The sequence below is a fragment of the Gobius niger genome (assembly GCF_951799975.1).
Source record: "Gobius niger genome assembly, chromosome: 2".
Taxonomy (NCBI): Eukaryota; Metazoa; Chordata; class Actinopteri; order Gobiiformes; family Gobiidae; genus Gobius; species Gobius niger.
Genome location: NC_136853.1, coordinates 28403002 through 28419062, shown reverse-complemented (window position 1 = coordinate 28419062; position 16061 = coordinate 28403002). Strand labels below are relative to the sequence as shown.

Here is a 16061-nt window from a genome sequence, read left to right as displayed (position 1 = left end):
CGGTGGCAGTTTTGCACATCTTACATCTCTGCTAAGCGGCCTCTGCACAATCCATCAAAGAAATGGCTCGTCTCATGTGCGATAATATCTGATGCAAGTCATGTAAAAAGGACTCTTCAGTTAATTTTCGATGAGAGCAGGAGGTGCTGTGTTGCTCCCTGCAGTTGTTTTCTCTGCAGAGTACTCGTTATGTAATTCCTCCACAGGTCTATATTCAAGTGATTGGTTCGAGACACCTCCTTATTGTTACTCTCATTCAAAACCCTAAATAATGGTACTCGTCTAAATATGGTTTCCGTGCTCTGATTTTCATTTTGGTTTTATTTCATTTGTTTTTGTTTTAAGCAACGCTATGATCTTTTTTGTTTTTTTCATACCGTGTCGCTGTTTGGAGGGGCAGGACGGGTATTTGTCTGCTCAGGTCTCCTCGTGTGCCCCCGTCTCACCTGCTAAAAGCAACATCTTCTGACTATTAGAATAATAATAATGCATTGGTTTTATATAGCGCTTTTCGGGACACTCAAAGACGCTTTACATTGCACTATTCGTTCACTCCATACTTGGTGATGGTGAGCTACTATTGTAACCACAGCTGCCCTGGGGTAGACTGACGGGAGCGAGGCAGCCACTCTGCGCCTTTGGCCCCTCCGACCACCACTCACTCACTCATTCACTCACTCCATTCGCTAGGCTTCCTGGTGTTGCAAACGGTCTCCCATCCAAGTCCTGCCAGGCCCTTCCCTGCTTAGCTTCCAAGGTCTGAGAGGATTGGGCAGAGCAAAGGCGGTGTGGCCAAAGCAATTAGTAGTTTTAAAAAATGTTATTTGTGTTTGTCTGCAGCAGCATGTCTCCTGCTTTTCCGCCAGCGTCATGTTGTTAATGAGTATAGGCCTACAGACTATTTGTTTGTTTTGTTCTGTCCACTCACTGCAATACTGCCACGTGATTGGTCCGTAACACCAGCCCAAACATATCAGCTGAAAATAGGATGATGAAATGACCTCAAAAAGTCAAGTGAGGATTTTATAGCTGCATCAGGACACAACGACAAAATCTAGTAGGGCATATGAATCACAAAAGTTGTCCGGGGATGCACTAAAAGAAAAAAGATGTGTTGACTTTAAAGCAGTAAGTAACTTGTTTACCTTAATAAATCCTTTTCGTAGTCGCTCTGGGGGTAATACAAGTGTTATTGGGATGATTGGGGTCTTTCACCTCCCCTGGTGTCTCTGGCCAGAAAACCACAACTGCAAATCGCTGCCTACGGGTCGGAGCAACCAATACACACTAATGGAATCACGAAGAAGAAGCTAGCAGGCTAACGCGCAAAGCTAACTGTGGGCTAGCGCCACTTAAACAGTATTTGCAGCCAAGTTTGAGTGAAAAATATTATCTCCATTGTGTAATTGGATGTACAATATCCCTCTCTCCCTTTGTCTTTTCTGTCAGCGTAGTATTTACTCTCACGGACAATTAATAAGTTAAAAAAACGCAACATGCTAAGTCACCTGCAGTGGCGCTTATGGCCTCTAGGGGCATGAGTTACTTAGTCCTGCTTTAAATAAATACTTACTCAAAAGTTCTATGTTTATCCATTTTCCTGTTAATGTTTGTTTTATTTTATTTTATTATTAAGCCAATAAAACTTAAATTATAAAAAAATAATGAATAAATCAATTATATTGGGACATAACGTGACATAGTATGTTTATTTATTTGCTCACTATTTATTTGTTTTGTGCAAGATTAAAAAAAATAAGTGCACTTAGAGGTGGAACATGTAATTGGAACACAATCCATAGAACATAGAGCAGGGGAGGGCGATTAATATTCACAAGGGGTCACATGAGTAACCTGAGCTGAGTTCGAGGGTCACACCAATGATAAGCTGAACTTAATTCTGTTAATTTTCTCTCATAGCAAAATGCACTAAATTACATCTATAACTCACTTAATGACGATTGTAAATATTAAAAAGATAAAATCACACAACTGATGTTGAGCGGCATACGTCATAAGATCTCTGCTCATTTTCATTCAAACGGTGTTGACTTTGCGGTTTTGTTGTATTTATTTTACACTTTTGAATGAAATTAATTAATAAAAGGAAAAATATAGAGCCATATGAGCCCACTCTGGCAGTGGAAAATGGCAGTAAAAAAATGATATAAGTAGAGTCGAGGGCCGGACAAAATTGCTTGGGGGGGCCGAATTTGCACCAACCCCTGACACAAGTGGGCAGTGCATGAAACAAGGAAGGAAGCTCCTGTCATTGTGACTTGCTGTAAACCAGGACGGATCTGAGTGCATTCACGACAAAGGCATTGTTTCCAAAATAGCATGAAGGTCTGCAGCTACTTCCACCACTGTTTTGTGAGTCAGTTACGCTCTCAATTTGAGTTTTGGTGTCAAGAAAAGCGCTATATTAGGGCGAGTGATTGTTCAAAGATGTTGATTACAGCATAGATTACCAGACTCCTTACATTTTACAGAGCGTCATCATGAAACATGCATGAATGTATGAATCACATTTGTCTCGATCAAGAACTCCACACACTTGAGGGTTATTGCATAATTCAGACAGATCTATGTTCCTGGTTTGCAAGAACATTGGCTGTGTTAAGAGCTGACAATAATCACAGTCTGTCAGTTGTCAAAAAGGAAAAGCAGCGTCACATCCTCGAGTGTTGTTCCTGCTTGTGCAGCCTGTCCTGTGCTTTTTAGACTGTACTTTAAGGTGTTTTTGGAGACCATAGTTTTTGGTACTACATGTTTCATAAGCTAAAATATTTATGAGGGGCAAAAAATGCAAATCAGCCCTGATTTCTGAGCAAACAAATCGCCTCGACTTCTGTGTTCCTGGCACGAATGGGATGGAAGCATTTTGTTTTTTTCAATCTGAACCAGTGTTGTTCCGATACCAGTGTTTCCCATCCGATACGATACTTGGGTTCAGAGTAGTCGCCGATACCGAATGCCAGTCTGATACCACAGCAAGTGAATTAAAACAACAACAAAGCCTGTGAAAACATTCCAAAACCTATAGCACATGGCTCATTATGCATATTAAACCAAGTCAGGGCACTGTGACCGTTTGATTCTACATAGTCAAAAAAAAAAAGATAACACAAATATGATTATTTGGGGTTTTATATTCTGCATAGCCCCTTCAAAAAAACACAATGTGGTATCGGATAGGTTTGGGTTTAGGTACTCGCCGATACCAGGAAAATCTGTGGTATCGGCATAAAATTTGATACCATTATTGTCAATGGAACAACCCTAATCTAAACAATGACAGTGGCCAATTTGTAGTGGTGAAAATTTGCACAGACTGACAGACTGATGACTCGAACATGCATTAATGAAGCACAACTCTGATATTTTATGTTCCAATATAGGTCATGTGTGTGATGTCATAGCGTAGCAACAGCATGGCCGTTAGCATTCCATCATGGCAACAGTAGCAAATCGAGGGCTACGTCACATGCATAATTTGGGCAAATTAAATGGTAAAATAAAAAATAAAAAAATCAAATATGACGGAGAAAGAACAGATGTTGAAAACTCTCGAAATTCACTTTATTTGTTTGAAATAAATACTTTTTTTTTTTCTAATCACGGTTCCGAGTAGAACTTCAACATGCAACAAGAAGAAATGGAAGTGAGAAATTATTTTTTGCTAACTTTTTATTGAAAGCAATAAATAAACTGAAATAGGCTGTTTTGTAGCTGATCAAAAGTTTAGGATCACATGCCACAAAGGACAAATCTGTGCAAAAATGTGGATTCAGTGTCATTTTCTTTCAGATATTGACACTGTCACGACGTCCTGATGGCAAAGGCCTTGTTTTGAGCGATTGAGCATTGTTTTGAGCGTGGTCATGTTGAGACGCATAAGCAGAGCCTCTCGCAGCGCCATCACTGCTGAGGTGGGATGCAGTAAAACAGTCAGTTTGATTTTCTTTAAAGATCCTGAGGGTTATGGAACAAAAAAGTGGAAGACCAAAGAAAATAAATGTCCCCAGCACTGAGCCAGAGGATGTGATTGGCTGTTGGTCAAGACACTGAGTGACCCTCGACCCAATTAGTGTCGCCGACTGCGGCCCAGTAACCATCAGAGGCATCTGTGACTGAAGGGCTTCAAAAACAAAGAAAATGTCTTCCAAGGCCTCGTCTCCCTGAACGCCACAGTACTGTCCGGTGGGGGAAAGTTTTATTCTCTATAATGAGAAAAACCTTGATGGTCCTGATGGTTTCCAACATTACTGGCATGACAAGCAGATCCACCTGAGATGTTTTCTCCGCACCACAGGGGAGGGGGCGCCATAATGACCTGGGCTGCTTTTTCCTTCAGTGGAACAATGGAGCTTCAGGTGGTGCAGGGGCGTCAAACGGCCGCTGCCTCTGTGCAGATGTTGCAGAGACAATCCCTCATGACTGAAGCCCACGTCTGTGTGGGAACCACTGAGTTTTTCAGGACAAAGCTACAGTTCCCGATGCTCATAGGACGAAGAACTTCTCCCAGGAGAAGAACATCACTCTTTTGGACCATCCTGCGTGTTTTCCTGATATAAATCCAATTGAGAACCTTTGGGGATGGATGGCAATGGATGGATGGTCCTAAACTTTTGATCAGCTGCAAAACATTTCTTCTTGTAGCATATTAAAGTTCTACTTGGAACCTTGTGAAGAGCTAACCATGCAAAATGTGAATTTCTACCATATCTACCTATACATACTGTCGGCATTAGAGATTTTTAGTTTTATCTGCTTTTGAACTTATATAGGCTATCAGTGGATGTTGCTCATGATGGTTAAAGGTTATAGGTCATTATCTTACCAGTTACATCATTCTAAGAATAAGGTTATGCAATTAGGATTTTTGTGTTCATTAAAGGGGCTAGATGCAAGTTAGCCATTTTATACTCACTACTGCCACCTCAGGTCACATGTGTAACTGCACCTTCTATATTAAGCTTGTGCATGACAGCAATTCGACCCGAAGTAAAACGTTTTGAGTGCAGGATTTTAGAGACAGTTGTGGTGAACAGGTCTGAGCTCATTCTACACATTAGGACATTGCTGGAACATGTAGGGTGAGGAAAATACTTAATTTTAACATTTTTAAACTCTGTAAATAATGTGTTTGCAAACAGACTACAGTTATTTAATCGTAAAGAATATCAACTTTGGTCATATTGATCATGTCAGGTAACTTTAGGCCAATAGTTTTTACATTAACTGCTGAGCAATATATAGACTGAGCAATACAAGCAACATTAAAACGTGAGAAAAAACTCGATTTAGAAAAGTCAATTTAGCATAACATGGACATGGCAAAATTGGATAAGGACTTACCTATTTTCAGCAGTCCCATTAAATTTTCCAACTTGAATCTACTGATCTTGTATGCTTTGTTGCGATGTTTAACAGGCTTTTTGGTGTGATCTTGGCCCAGACCTAGGTTAAGACTTTGGTTTTGGTACAGCGAGGAAGTTTGGATCTTGTGGCACTTTGGAGTCGAGCAGGACACTGGTCTGTTTCACGTCTGATGAGTCTGGAGGTGGAGTATATGTGGCAGCCGTAGAAACTCGAGTTGTAATAGCGGGAGTCTGTCTGTCCTTCTTGGTTCTGGCGTTGTCGAGCTGTAATCAACTGAGGGGTCTTGTAGGTTGAGGATGTATTGTGGAAACGGCCCTGCCCATCCTGCAGAAGGGGAAGAGTGGGAGGAAAACGGTGGGAGGTGGGTGGGAGTCAGAGGAGGCAGATGAGGAAGAGAAAGAAATCTCAAGTTAATGTTGGCGCAGAGACGACAAATCAGGGTTCTTACTGTTATATTACAGAATTAGGTCAACCCCACTTATAAGATGTCTAGACATGCAATGGAGCGGCACATGTTCATTCAAGAACTGCAGAGAGAATATCAGTAATCAGGTCCAAGTCCTCCAAAGATGATATAGAATTGTTTTACATTGAGATTCTGGAACGTAACTTTTCCTTTGACAATGCATGTTTCATTACTTTATGTCTATGGATGTCCGTCTCTAAGAAATGTATGAAAAAAAACAATGTCTAAGAATCAATGTAGATAATGAATCATGAAAATTATCCAATGTTCATTTTTTGATTCTATGGACAGTGAATAAAAACTCTGAATCAAGTATTTGTTTCTCAAAAGTCAATTACAAACGGTTATTCCAGCATCCTCATCTTCAAAAGCTTACACTTGTCAAAGCAATTCAGCTACCTTTAAATTACTAGTAAATACAGTTCATATTGTTGTACATCACCAACCAGCTGGTAAACTTAGCTGGTGTACTATTCACTGATAGTCAGCCTGTTGGTGAACAGATGGTCGCCTGCTAATAGAGATCAGCACGGCGTCCAGGTGGTGTGTGCGGGTCTTTGGGGCCCAAAGTGTTTTCATAGAAACTCTTTAAGGGCATATTGTTTTTTTCCCTACTTTTTTTTTCTTTGTATAGAACCTCATACTTCCTGTTAGTCACACTTCCTGTTTCCTGTAAGTGTTGCTAAGGAAATGAATGTTTGGCAGGAAAAATCCAAGAAGCTGCAAAGTACCGATAACAAGCACAATGGAGACACAAATCCTCTATCCACACAACAGGTTTAGAGCATGGTGTGTCTTTGTACTTTAGTTTTGCAACAATGCTCTGGTCATGTCTCTGAAGGCTTTAAGACGTTTAGGAATGGAATACACGTCCAATACGTGCAATGGGAAGATGTAATGCAAGTAAGGCAAATATACAAATTAAACTATTAGAGTAATGAGAGGGTGATGACCCCCAGGAAGAGTAGCGGTCAAGGTTATGACAGCTAAATGCGGATCCAAATAACAGACAAATAAACTGAGAAGAACACATAACATTGAAAGAAGATATGAGAAGTTATTCAAACATAATCATTAACTCTAAAGTGATGAGTGTGTGCTTTAGAAAACAGATAATCATTGTACACATTGCGATAATATGCAAATAGTGAATGTAAATGGGATCCCTCTCGATCTGCTATATTTTAGCATAAATACTAGACCAATACAGCTTTTGTCAGCATTTACTTTTATCTTAAATCTGCATGTTAACAGCAGCGCATAAAAGTGTGCTTTTCCAGTTATAATCACATCCCCACAGATAGATTCGACTCTGAGCTGTGAAGGGAAAAGATCACTAAGAGTGTGTCCTGATAATGTAGCTATCGTGGCCATTTCCATGGAAACCAATGGTAAGGGCTGTTCTCGGACACACATTTTATCTTGTCAAGTTTCTCCCATCACTGAGAATATAAAATCTCCTCAAATGTCTCCTCACTGCCTTATGATTACATCATGAAAGTGTTCAGGCTTTTCATTCGCTGATTCACTTTCAATTCAGATCATTGGAATGCGAATGAGATCCAAACCACATCCAATTACCTTAAAAAGGAGGAAGATCAGAATAAAGGTGACAATCATTAAAAAGGCCTTCATAAAAGATCCAGTAGGCCTACCTATTTTTGAAGTGTTGGTTTGTTGCAGAATGGCAGATTATCGTTTCAGATAGAAAGTCTGAGACTACAGCCTACACACTTATATAACACACACACAGAGGACGGTAAAGTGCTGCTGGAGGGAAACTGAAACAGGAAATAACGCCAACCCAAGGAGAGTAAGGTAAAGGAGGAGGGGGAAGACAAGAAAGAGAGGTAAAGATGGAGCAAGCTGGAATAAACTGCTGGAAATGGGAAGAATATGACAGTGATTGAGGAGTAATAATAGTCTACATGGAGGTTTGGGAAAGAGGGGAACATGAAGGAACACAATAGAGACAAGGAATTATCTAAAACAATGCAAGGCAAACTAAGTTCCTTGACACATAAAAGCACAGGTACATGCATACAGATCGCAGTTCAACACACATGTATATAGGCAGAATATACGTAGGACTCCCAAGACACTCACCCAGATGATCAGCGGCTTCCCTCCATTATAGACGAAGCAAAAGATGACTGACTAAAAGAGGAAAGAGAAGGGGTGAAAGGAGGAGAAATGACTTGATGAAGATGGGGAGAAGAAACAGAAGAGGTGTATCTGCAGACAGAGGGGAATGAGCGACAGAAAGAGGATGAGTGGAAGGCTGGTTGGTTCAGCCCACACACTGTAGCATGACACACACTGGTGTGTGTCTGTGTGTGCACTACAGAATGCGCACGTAGTCTCCCACTCCAATGCGTGGGTTAGAAAACACACCTCTCTCTCGATGGCTTCGCGAGAGAGAGGGGTAAGCAGCAGCGTGGGAGTGGAGGAGCGGCCCGACGTCTCCATGGCAACCACGGACTAGCAAAAGTCACCGCCATCATCAATGACAGGGTCTCGGGCTGGCTGTACAAAGCACTTCCTTGACAGAAATTTGATTGATTTGTACCTTTATTGCACTGTAATATTGCTGTAAAATTTCAGAAAGAATTCATCAGTGACTAATTGAGAGAGAGACAGGTGTTTTACATGTTGTCCTCATGTAACCTGCTGATTTAAGTTTGAACGGTAATACCTATTCAAAAATATTATCCCCACCTATTCATTTTTAGTGTTTTTTTTAATAGTCTGCCTAGGATCCTGTACTTTTCACCATAGGGCCCGGGACTACAGTAGCACGATGGGCCTCACATTGTTTCGTACTGCCCAAAGGACAAAAAAAACATGACCAAGATCATTGACGAGTTTAAGGGAAAACAAAAACAGAATCTTTAGATACAATCATACACTACTGGCAACTTTTATCAGTTCACCTAACACTTGCAAGTAGGAGGATGCCACAGTTATCACTGGCAGTCAGCATTAGGTTCAGACAATCTTTCAACAGTAAAGCACTGATGGCACAAAGACTACAACTACATTTACATTTAAAAAAACAAACTTATTTTCCTCCAACCCTGTTTATTAAGCCAGACATTCCAAAAGTCCGGGACTGCGAAAATTACCAAAAAAGCAACATCTAGCTATGACTGTAGGTTAAATACTGGTTCAAACTGGTACGTTCGTCCAAATAAAAGTATTTTTCCTTTCAAAACTACTTTTTTGTACTTATTTAACAAGCTTTGGGGACCCCATGTAGTGCAACTGAGACCCCCGGGGCCCCAGACCCCACTTTGGGAACCACTGCCTTGAGCATTACTGTCTTGATTTTTTTCCAGCGCTGATTAAATCATACAGTGTAAATAACAGCACAGGGGACAGAATTAACTGTATTAAATCATGTTTTACATATTCAATTTTATTTAAAAAAAAACATCAAATTCAATCAAACCTACATTCAAGTTCACAGATATACAAACTAATATTGATGGTAAACAGGTTTAATACCATTCAAAATTCCAATTTTGATACAGTTGCTCACCTATTGCTAATGTTTCCCCACATTTTAAATTTAAATGCAAAGTAATCCTGTGTAAATACTAATTAAGTCTCTTTACATTCTTTTAATATAAGGTCCATGTATGCTCCAGTGACCAAACTTTCTGGTGACACTCCCAACTGGTCCATCAGATCGTGGGCAACCTTAAATGACAGAACACATTACAATAAATATATAAAACAAGCCAGTCTTAAATTTTATGCAGTGGCGTGAAGTCAAGGCCAGCAAGGCCTTCCCGACTGGCCTGATACTTTTTTAAAATCATGTTGTAATTCACACACAGAACGAGCGAGCGGTGTGAAATAAAGCAGGTAAAAAAGCAATAATGTTTTTATCCTTAAATGGCTTAAAGTGTGCTTAATCAAGGACATTTAACTGTGGCTATGTTTGCAGTTCTCAGGAGCTTTATAAGCTGGACTTTGTTTGAAACGACCCAAGTTCGTCCCAGGTGAAGGGGCTTGTGTGGCGTTTACAGCCCAGCAGGGGAAGAGCAACACCGGTCAACACGGGTCTGGGTTCAAACGGCTTTGAAAGCTACAGGTCTTTCATGTAAAGCAGGGGTTCCCAAACCTTTCAAGCCACGACCCAAAATCACTCAACAAAACACTCGGGACCCCTGCTGTAAAAAGTATTGGCCTTTATAATAATTTAAACATTTAAAAATCTGGTTCAGTAGCATCAGTTTGGATACTGTATTTTGATATTTCACTTGCAAAAAATAACAAAACAAAAAAAATACTTTGTCAATGTCAGAAGTGTAACAAAATATTGTCTAAAGTTGAAGCAACATAACATCACCTCTACTCAGTGGTTAAAGTGGACTTTGGGAGGTGGTGGAACTCTAGAAGACTCAGGACGTTACATTAGGCCAATATACTGTGTATAGATTGCATGTAACAGAAGGCGTTTTATATTACTTTTAATTACTTTATTTTAAAGTAAGTTTGAAACCATTTCTTTATGTGCGCTCTTGTTTGAGATACTTCCTAGGACATTTTTTATTAATCAGATAGAATTTAGTGCAATCTGGCAAGAATATGCCATTTAAATCAGCCTTATACAGCAGTGATAAAAATCTGCGCTCTCTACATTATGACTACTTTCCAAAAAGAAGAAGAAAAGCAACACTGTTTTTTTATTGCTGCAATTACACTACTAGATTTCTATTTATTTATTACTTTTTTTTTAATGTACTGTCAAAATCCTGTGTGGGGCCCCCAGTCCCTCTGCTGCCCGTGTCAGCTCCGCCCCTGTTCTTCCTCCGTCTGAGAGCTGCACCTCGCGTTGAGCTGTGAGGAGACACAGGCTCCAGACGACTAAACTTTAGCCAGGATTCATGACTTGTTGTTTTTATCATGGGCAGACTCAGAGGATCAGATCAGAGGAAAGATTGTGTGAAAAAGGCCGACATTGAGCCAAAAGCATATGCCATAACCCATTGCTTTATGGCCTTTTCTCTTCATTATGCCTCCTAAATTAATCTCTAAAACCTAAAATATAATACGTCGGCAAAAGCTTGGGAAGAGTAGTCTGTTTATGGATTAGTTCATGACCATAGTGTTCATGTTTTCATAAATACTTTTATATTTAGACGCATTAAACCCTCACGTATGGGGAGTGGACTCCAGTTTCTCTGAAGAGTGGACTTCTGTCGCAGCTTCAGCAAAATCAGCTACATGTGTCACAGCAGATATGGTGCACTTTTCATCATAGGCCTATGACTGTCATTGATGCTAAATGCGGCAATACACGGTATTGGGAACTGGGCTGTGTAAACTTTGTAAACTGTGTAAACTCACAATAAATGGTTTCACAACATCACTGACCATGAGTGGAAAAAAAGGTTTTTGTGTTTTCTCTTTCTGTGTATTCTTTGCGAAAAAATAAATAAATAAAAAAATCCACCAGGGTGTGTAAACTTATTGGCACAACTGTATTTGTAATGCACAAGTTATAATGATCAGATGACTTCATGTAAGTCCCAAAGATGGTAGCCTGGTTTTACCAGACCCTCGAACTCATTGCATTTCGTACAAGGGTCTGGACCTTCACAATTGAGCCCTGTTTTCAGGTGTGAGGGGTGAGCTCCTTTGAAATTATTGGATCTGATTTTCGCTAGCGTTTGGTTGTGACGTATGTAACGCGCCCGAGTTAGTGAAGCGAATCATCATAACTCTTGGGAGCATTCCTTGCACATTCCAAGGCTTAAATTTTACTTTTTTTTTTTTAACTGGATATTTGGGAGCCGAGCCAGGACGGACTGAAGAGCTTCCATTACTTTCGTATCCGCCGCTATTGCCAAATTACAACCAGCAAATGCGGCGCAAATTCTTGACGTCACCTACAACACCCGCCTCCCAAGCTCGCTGAATGGTAGGTAGAAAGTCAACCAATGTAACGCAGCCGCTGAGATCAGACCCAGACGTACATGTAGGGAAACTATAACTGACCGGAGTTTACGGATGGCTAAGGCCAGGCTACAAAGATGGTGTAATAAATCCAGTGATCCTTGTTAAATGTTTTTTTCCATCAGTTTATGACTAGATATAATTGACAATTGATCTGCAACATCATGACAAGAAAATACTTAATTGATCTCAAAATGAAAATAAAACCACTTTGAAGAAAGTCTCTCACAGTGAGCTCACAAAGCTCTATAGTTGGGCTGTGACCAGTAGTAAATTGCTCTGATGTTTCAACATTTTGATGTGTTGCCCTTGTAATGGGCAGTGAAGCAATGGCTAATTGAATTGTAGGCAGCGGAATAATGAAATTTAAAGTTTGGTGCAGCACGTCCCTAAGTCACCTTGGCATCTTTTACAGCTCCCGAAGGAACGGCATGCCACTGCGGTTATGTGAAATAGACTCACCTGTTGTCCTTCCTCCACTGTCTGCTCTGGGCGCATCACCACCTGGACACACAACAATCATTTGATCGCAATATAAGCAGTAAATCTATATTTCATTAATAAATTGTATAGAAGAATAATAACTTTGCTCCTCACCAGAATTATATTTTCTTGTTTCCCTTTGATCTTCAATGATTACTCTCACAAAAGTAATCATATGCTGCACCATGTAATTCTTTAGCTATAATACTAGATCCTAACTTCACTTGTTAACCCTTCTGTATTTCCTGAGAGCTACCATGATAAAACTCAAAAATCATGGCGCAGTGTAGGACGTTTCACCCCTCATCCTAAAAGCTTCTTCAGCGACACACGCTCTTCTCTGCAGAACTTTTGTCTAACTGGAGAACTCCTGTACAACTGAGATTTTACACAAACTTCCTGGTAAAGGGTTTTGAAACGGTCAAATAAAGTGCTCTTTGCTAACCTCCAGCTCCATGTAGTGTCCAAGTCCCTCCACAGTATCCAGGTGGACTCGGGTCTGACCAATAAGAAAGAGCCGTCTCTCCTTCCGCACTTCGCCTTTGACACCAAGAGCATCTGACAGCACAGCCTGTGACATGAGGACACAACATTGTCAAGAGTGATTAGCTATACCATTATTCTCCCATGGACGTGTGGTGTTGATATTTTTACCCTGAGAGTGGATGGGTCACTGGTTGGGCTGATGGAATATCGAGAGAGTTTAGGTCCATCGGTGTCAGGACGCTCATAAAATATCAGCTGCCCTGTCCCATCCTAAATCAAAAGAGAGAGCTATAGTTACATTCCTACGTTATATACGTTTATTTTTATAATAAACTATCTAATTAATGACTTCTAACCAGGCTTTGACATAACCTAAAGAGTTTGATGGATTGGCAACAGCTGAAAGCATCTGGATTGTTCATAATTTGCAATGTTTGACCAAAATACAGACACGAGCCCTTAGCGCTCGTGCTTCACAGCGAGAAGGTCCGGGTTCGATCCCTGGCCGGAGGGGCCTTTCTGTGTGGAGTTTGTATGTTCTCCCTGTGTCTGCGTAGGTTTCTTCTGGGGTACTCCAGTTTCCCCTACCACTAAAAACATGTACAATAGGCCACAATGAATGTAGTGAGTGAGTGGTTGGTGGTGGTCGGAGGGGCCGATTGCACAGACTGGTAGCCTTGCTTTCGTCAGTCGACCCAAGGGCAGCTGTGGCTTTAAGAAACTTGCTAATACAGGCTTGTAAAGCGAAGTACAAGTGAAAGGATAAGTGCAGTCAGGTGGCTCATGCCGTCTAACTCAATACGTGTTAAAACTATAGAGCAGCCATTCCCAAAGTCTGAGACATCACAGCCCCCTTATCGATCCAAAAATCTCTTGGGGGGGCCCCGACCCAACTAAAGCCCGGGGCGTATTAGCTTCTTAATAGAGTTTGGGAATGTGACGTTATATCGCTAAGCATTATGGGATTAGTAGCAATTGTAAACTAATGGAGATTTTAAACGTTAAAATACTGGAGTTATTGTTCACATTAAAACACTTGAACCCCACAGTGTGTTAGATTTATTTACCAGCAGTAACTCAGCAGCTAACGGAGTTGTTCCACAGCTATTTTCTCCATATTTTCTCCACTTTTTATTCTGTTTTTAGCCTATGCTAGTCAATGGAAATGCTAACAGCTGCAAAGATGGCATATCTCCATGGTAACTGTGGAATTTCCCGAACTCTATGCAGCATGCAAGCATTTACGCCTGACCAATGTCATGTTGAGATCAGTTACGGGGACTTTATTGGCTAAAATGTGAGACTAACACCACTGACAGTAAAGGATTAAAAAAAATGCTATTTGCTGTTTTCATGCCTTTTACGCTATTTCTTCTGACTTCTCGCGAGATGACCCCCAGAGTTCAGTACCATTAGGTCTCGGAGCTTGAGCCGCCCGGTGCTGCAGTTAAAGAAGGTGTCGTGCTGTCTGATGATGGCGCCCTCGGACTGACTGAGCTCTGCAGACTTTTCTGCGAACTTCTCTGGGTCGCTCACGGTGGCTTTGATTTCAACATTGGAGAGCATGATGACTTTGTATATCTCTTCTGTAATAAAGAAGAAAATAAAACAAACACAAGGCAGCACTAAGTCTAACTGACTGGCACCAAAATAGCATCATGCTAGCTAGAAAGCTTAACTCTCTCTGGGGAAAAGAGTCATAGACAAACTGGTGTCGTTACGGCCAAGTACCGTCGATACTCACTGATTATGTAGGATGAAAATGTTAGTAAACCAGGACGACAGCGTGGTTTGTTTTTACCGCTAAACTCTCTTGTGTGTGTCTTCTTCTCAGAGCTGGTGAGGACACTGCTGCCCCCTGTGGTTTGGATGCTCTGGTGCACACGCCTTGTGTTCGATGTTTGGGAGGCACTGTGGTGCAGAGGTTACAGCAGGAAGGTCCTGGGTTCGATTCCCACCTGGACGAGGCCTTTTTGTGTGGAGTTTGCAGGTTTCCCCTATACCACAAAAAATATGTACAATAGGTTCGTTGCCTTCTGAGACTAGGACTCCCCTGAAAGATTAAGAGATCTTAATCTCAGTGGGACTTTCCTGGTTAAAGGCCCTATACCTGATTGTTTTTTCATTTAAGACAATGAAAGAGGAAACCACTAAATTAAAATGTTGGTTGAGGTACTCATCCCTAATCTTCCCAACATATTTCTAGCATCCCAGTTCTTCACAGGGACATGTTTATATTTCACAACTTGCAGGGTCACTTTTCAGGGTCACTTTCACAAAAATGTAACAAAACTATACATGAAATACTTTATAATTAGATCTACAGTGTTTTTCCCACAAATGTCTGAGTTTACAATATACTGAAGGAAGACAAAACTAATTTCATTCCATATACACAGAAAAAAAAATCAGGTATAGCTCCTTTAAATAAAGGTCAAATAAAATACAACTTTGCGTAAGCAGCACTAAGTAAGTGACACTGAGCAAAAGGAATCTTTGTTTGAAAAGAATTAGTCTATATACATGCGTTAACTCCTCCTAATTCAATGCATTTATGAGCTTTACTGAGCTATGGGAACTTGTAATTATGTTTATATTATATTGAATTATATATGTGCACGCGCATGTGTGTGTGCGTGTGTGTGTGTGTGTGCGTGTGTGTGTGTGGCTGGTGTTAATGAGTTGCAACTGTGGGAGTTAGTCACAGACGCACACAGAGCAGTGGAGGGGACGGGGTTTTGTGTGGAAACAATTGAAATAGGGTTGGCTTAGACAAAAAACGTAAGATTCGTGCCGGTGTTGCCCCCTCGAAATCACCAGGGAGAATCAGTTGGCTTTTCAAAGTTTATTTCGAGCTCAAATAGTACAGAAAAGAAAAGGGTAAACATAGGTCCCACGTCCCAGATGTGACAAGGCTTAGGCCACGGCCCGACTACTGCGCCACAGCTTCTGTCCTGAGGCTGTGGGCCTAGCTCTTTTAAACTAGCATAAACCGGTCACGTGATGGACGCGCTTCCGGTTTCAATTATAAAAAGACAGTGTTTAATTTAGCGAAAAGATTAATACTGTTATTTACAGTGAACCATTTACCAACAATAATAAAAAGTGCTTAAATACTTTGTTGAAAATGGGCGGACAACACCCTCCCCCACTAAAAATAATGTTAAGCCAACATTCCCTTAATCCTACTGGGGGGCCTGACTAACCATAAACTGTAGCAAATAAACACCTTGAAACACAACAATACTTCACAAAAGAGTCCAGGCTAAATGAA

General features: G+C 40.8%; 2 protein-coding genes across 8 annotated transcripts in view; both read right to left on the bottom strand.

Annotated features, from left to right (window-relative positions):
- shank3b (SH3 and multiple ankyrin repeat domains 3b) overlaps positions 1 to 8219 on the bottom strand; it is a 23029-nt gene extending 14810 nt beyond the window's left edge. For 4 of the 7 annotated variants that reach the window (XM_079551508.1, XM_079551510.1, XM_079551511.1 and 1 more), the window contains exons 1-2: positions 7958 to 8218; positions 5362 to 5709 (exon numbers count right to left, since the gene is read on the bottom strand). The gene's annotated coding sequence lies outside the window, so the exon portion shown is untranslated. Of the gene's footprint in view, positions 1 to 5361; positions 5710 to 7957 lie in introns of all 7 variants that reach the window. The other 3 variants (XM_079551509.1, XM_079551513.1, XM_079551514.1) reach the window with 2 other exon arrangements.
- A 1074-nt stretch (positions 8220 to 9293) lies between these two features.
- Positions 9294 to 14633, bottom strand: LOC306959431 (uncharacterized protein). The gene is made up of 6 exons (XM_079551541.1): positions 14532 to 14633; positions 14198 to 14373; positions 12956 to 13057; positions 12747 to 12872; positions 12281 to 12322; positions 9294 to 9553 (listed from the first exon to the last, which is right to left on the bottom strand). The coding sequence occupies exons 2-6, from the start codon at positions 14351 to 14353 to the stop codon at positions 9455 to 9457; spliced, it is 525 nt and encodes a 174-aa protein (XP_079407667.1). The 5' UTR covers positions 14354 to 14373; positions 14532 to 14633; the 3' UTR covers positions 9294 to 9454.
- Positions 14634 to 16061: the final 1428 nt, after the last annotated feature.

What these genes read in the sequence shown, in the direction of transcription:
- LOC306959431 (XM_079551541.1), bottom strand. Translation starts at nt 14,353, where the DNA reads ATGCTCTCCAATGTTGAAATCAAAGCCACCGTGAGCGACCCAGAGAAG. An exon ending in TCAAGCTCCGAGACCTAATG is followed by an intron (nt 13,058 to 14,197) that starts GTACTGAACTCT and finishes CTTTTGATTTAG; the next exon opens with GATGGGACAGGGCAGCTGAT. An exon ending in CAGTGGAGGAAGGACAACAG is followed by an intron (nt 9,554 to 12,280) that starts GTGAGTCTATTT and finishes CTGTCATTTAAG; the next exon opens with GTTGCCCACGATCTGATGGA.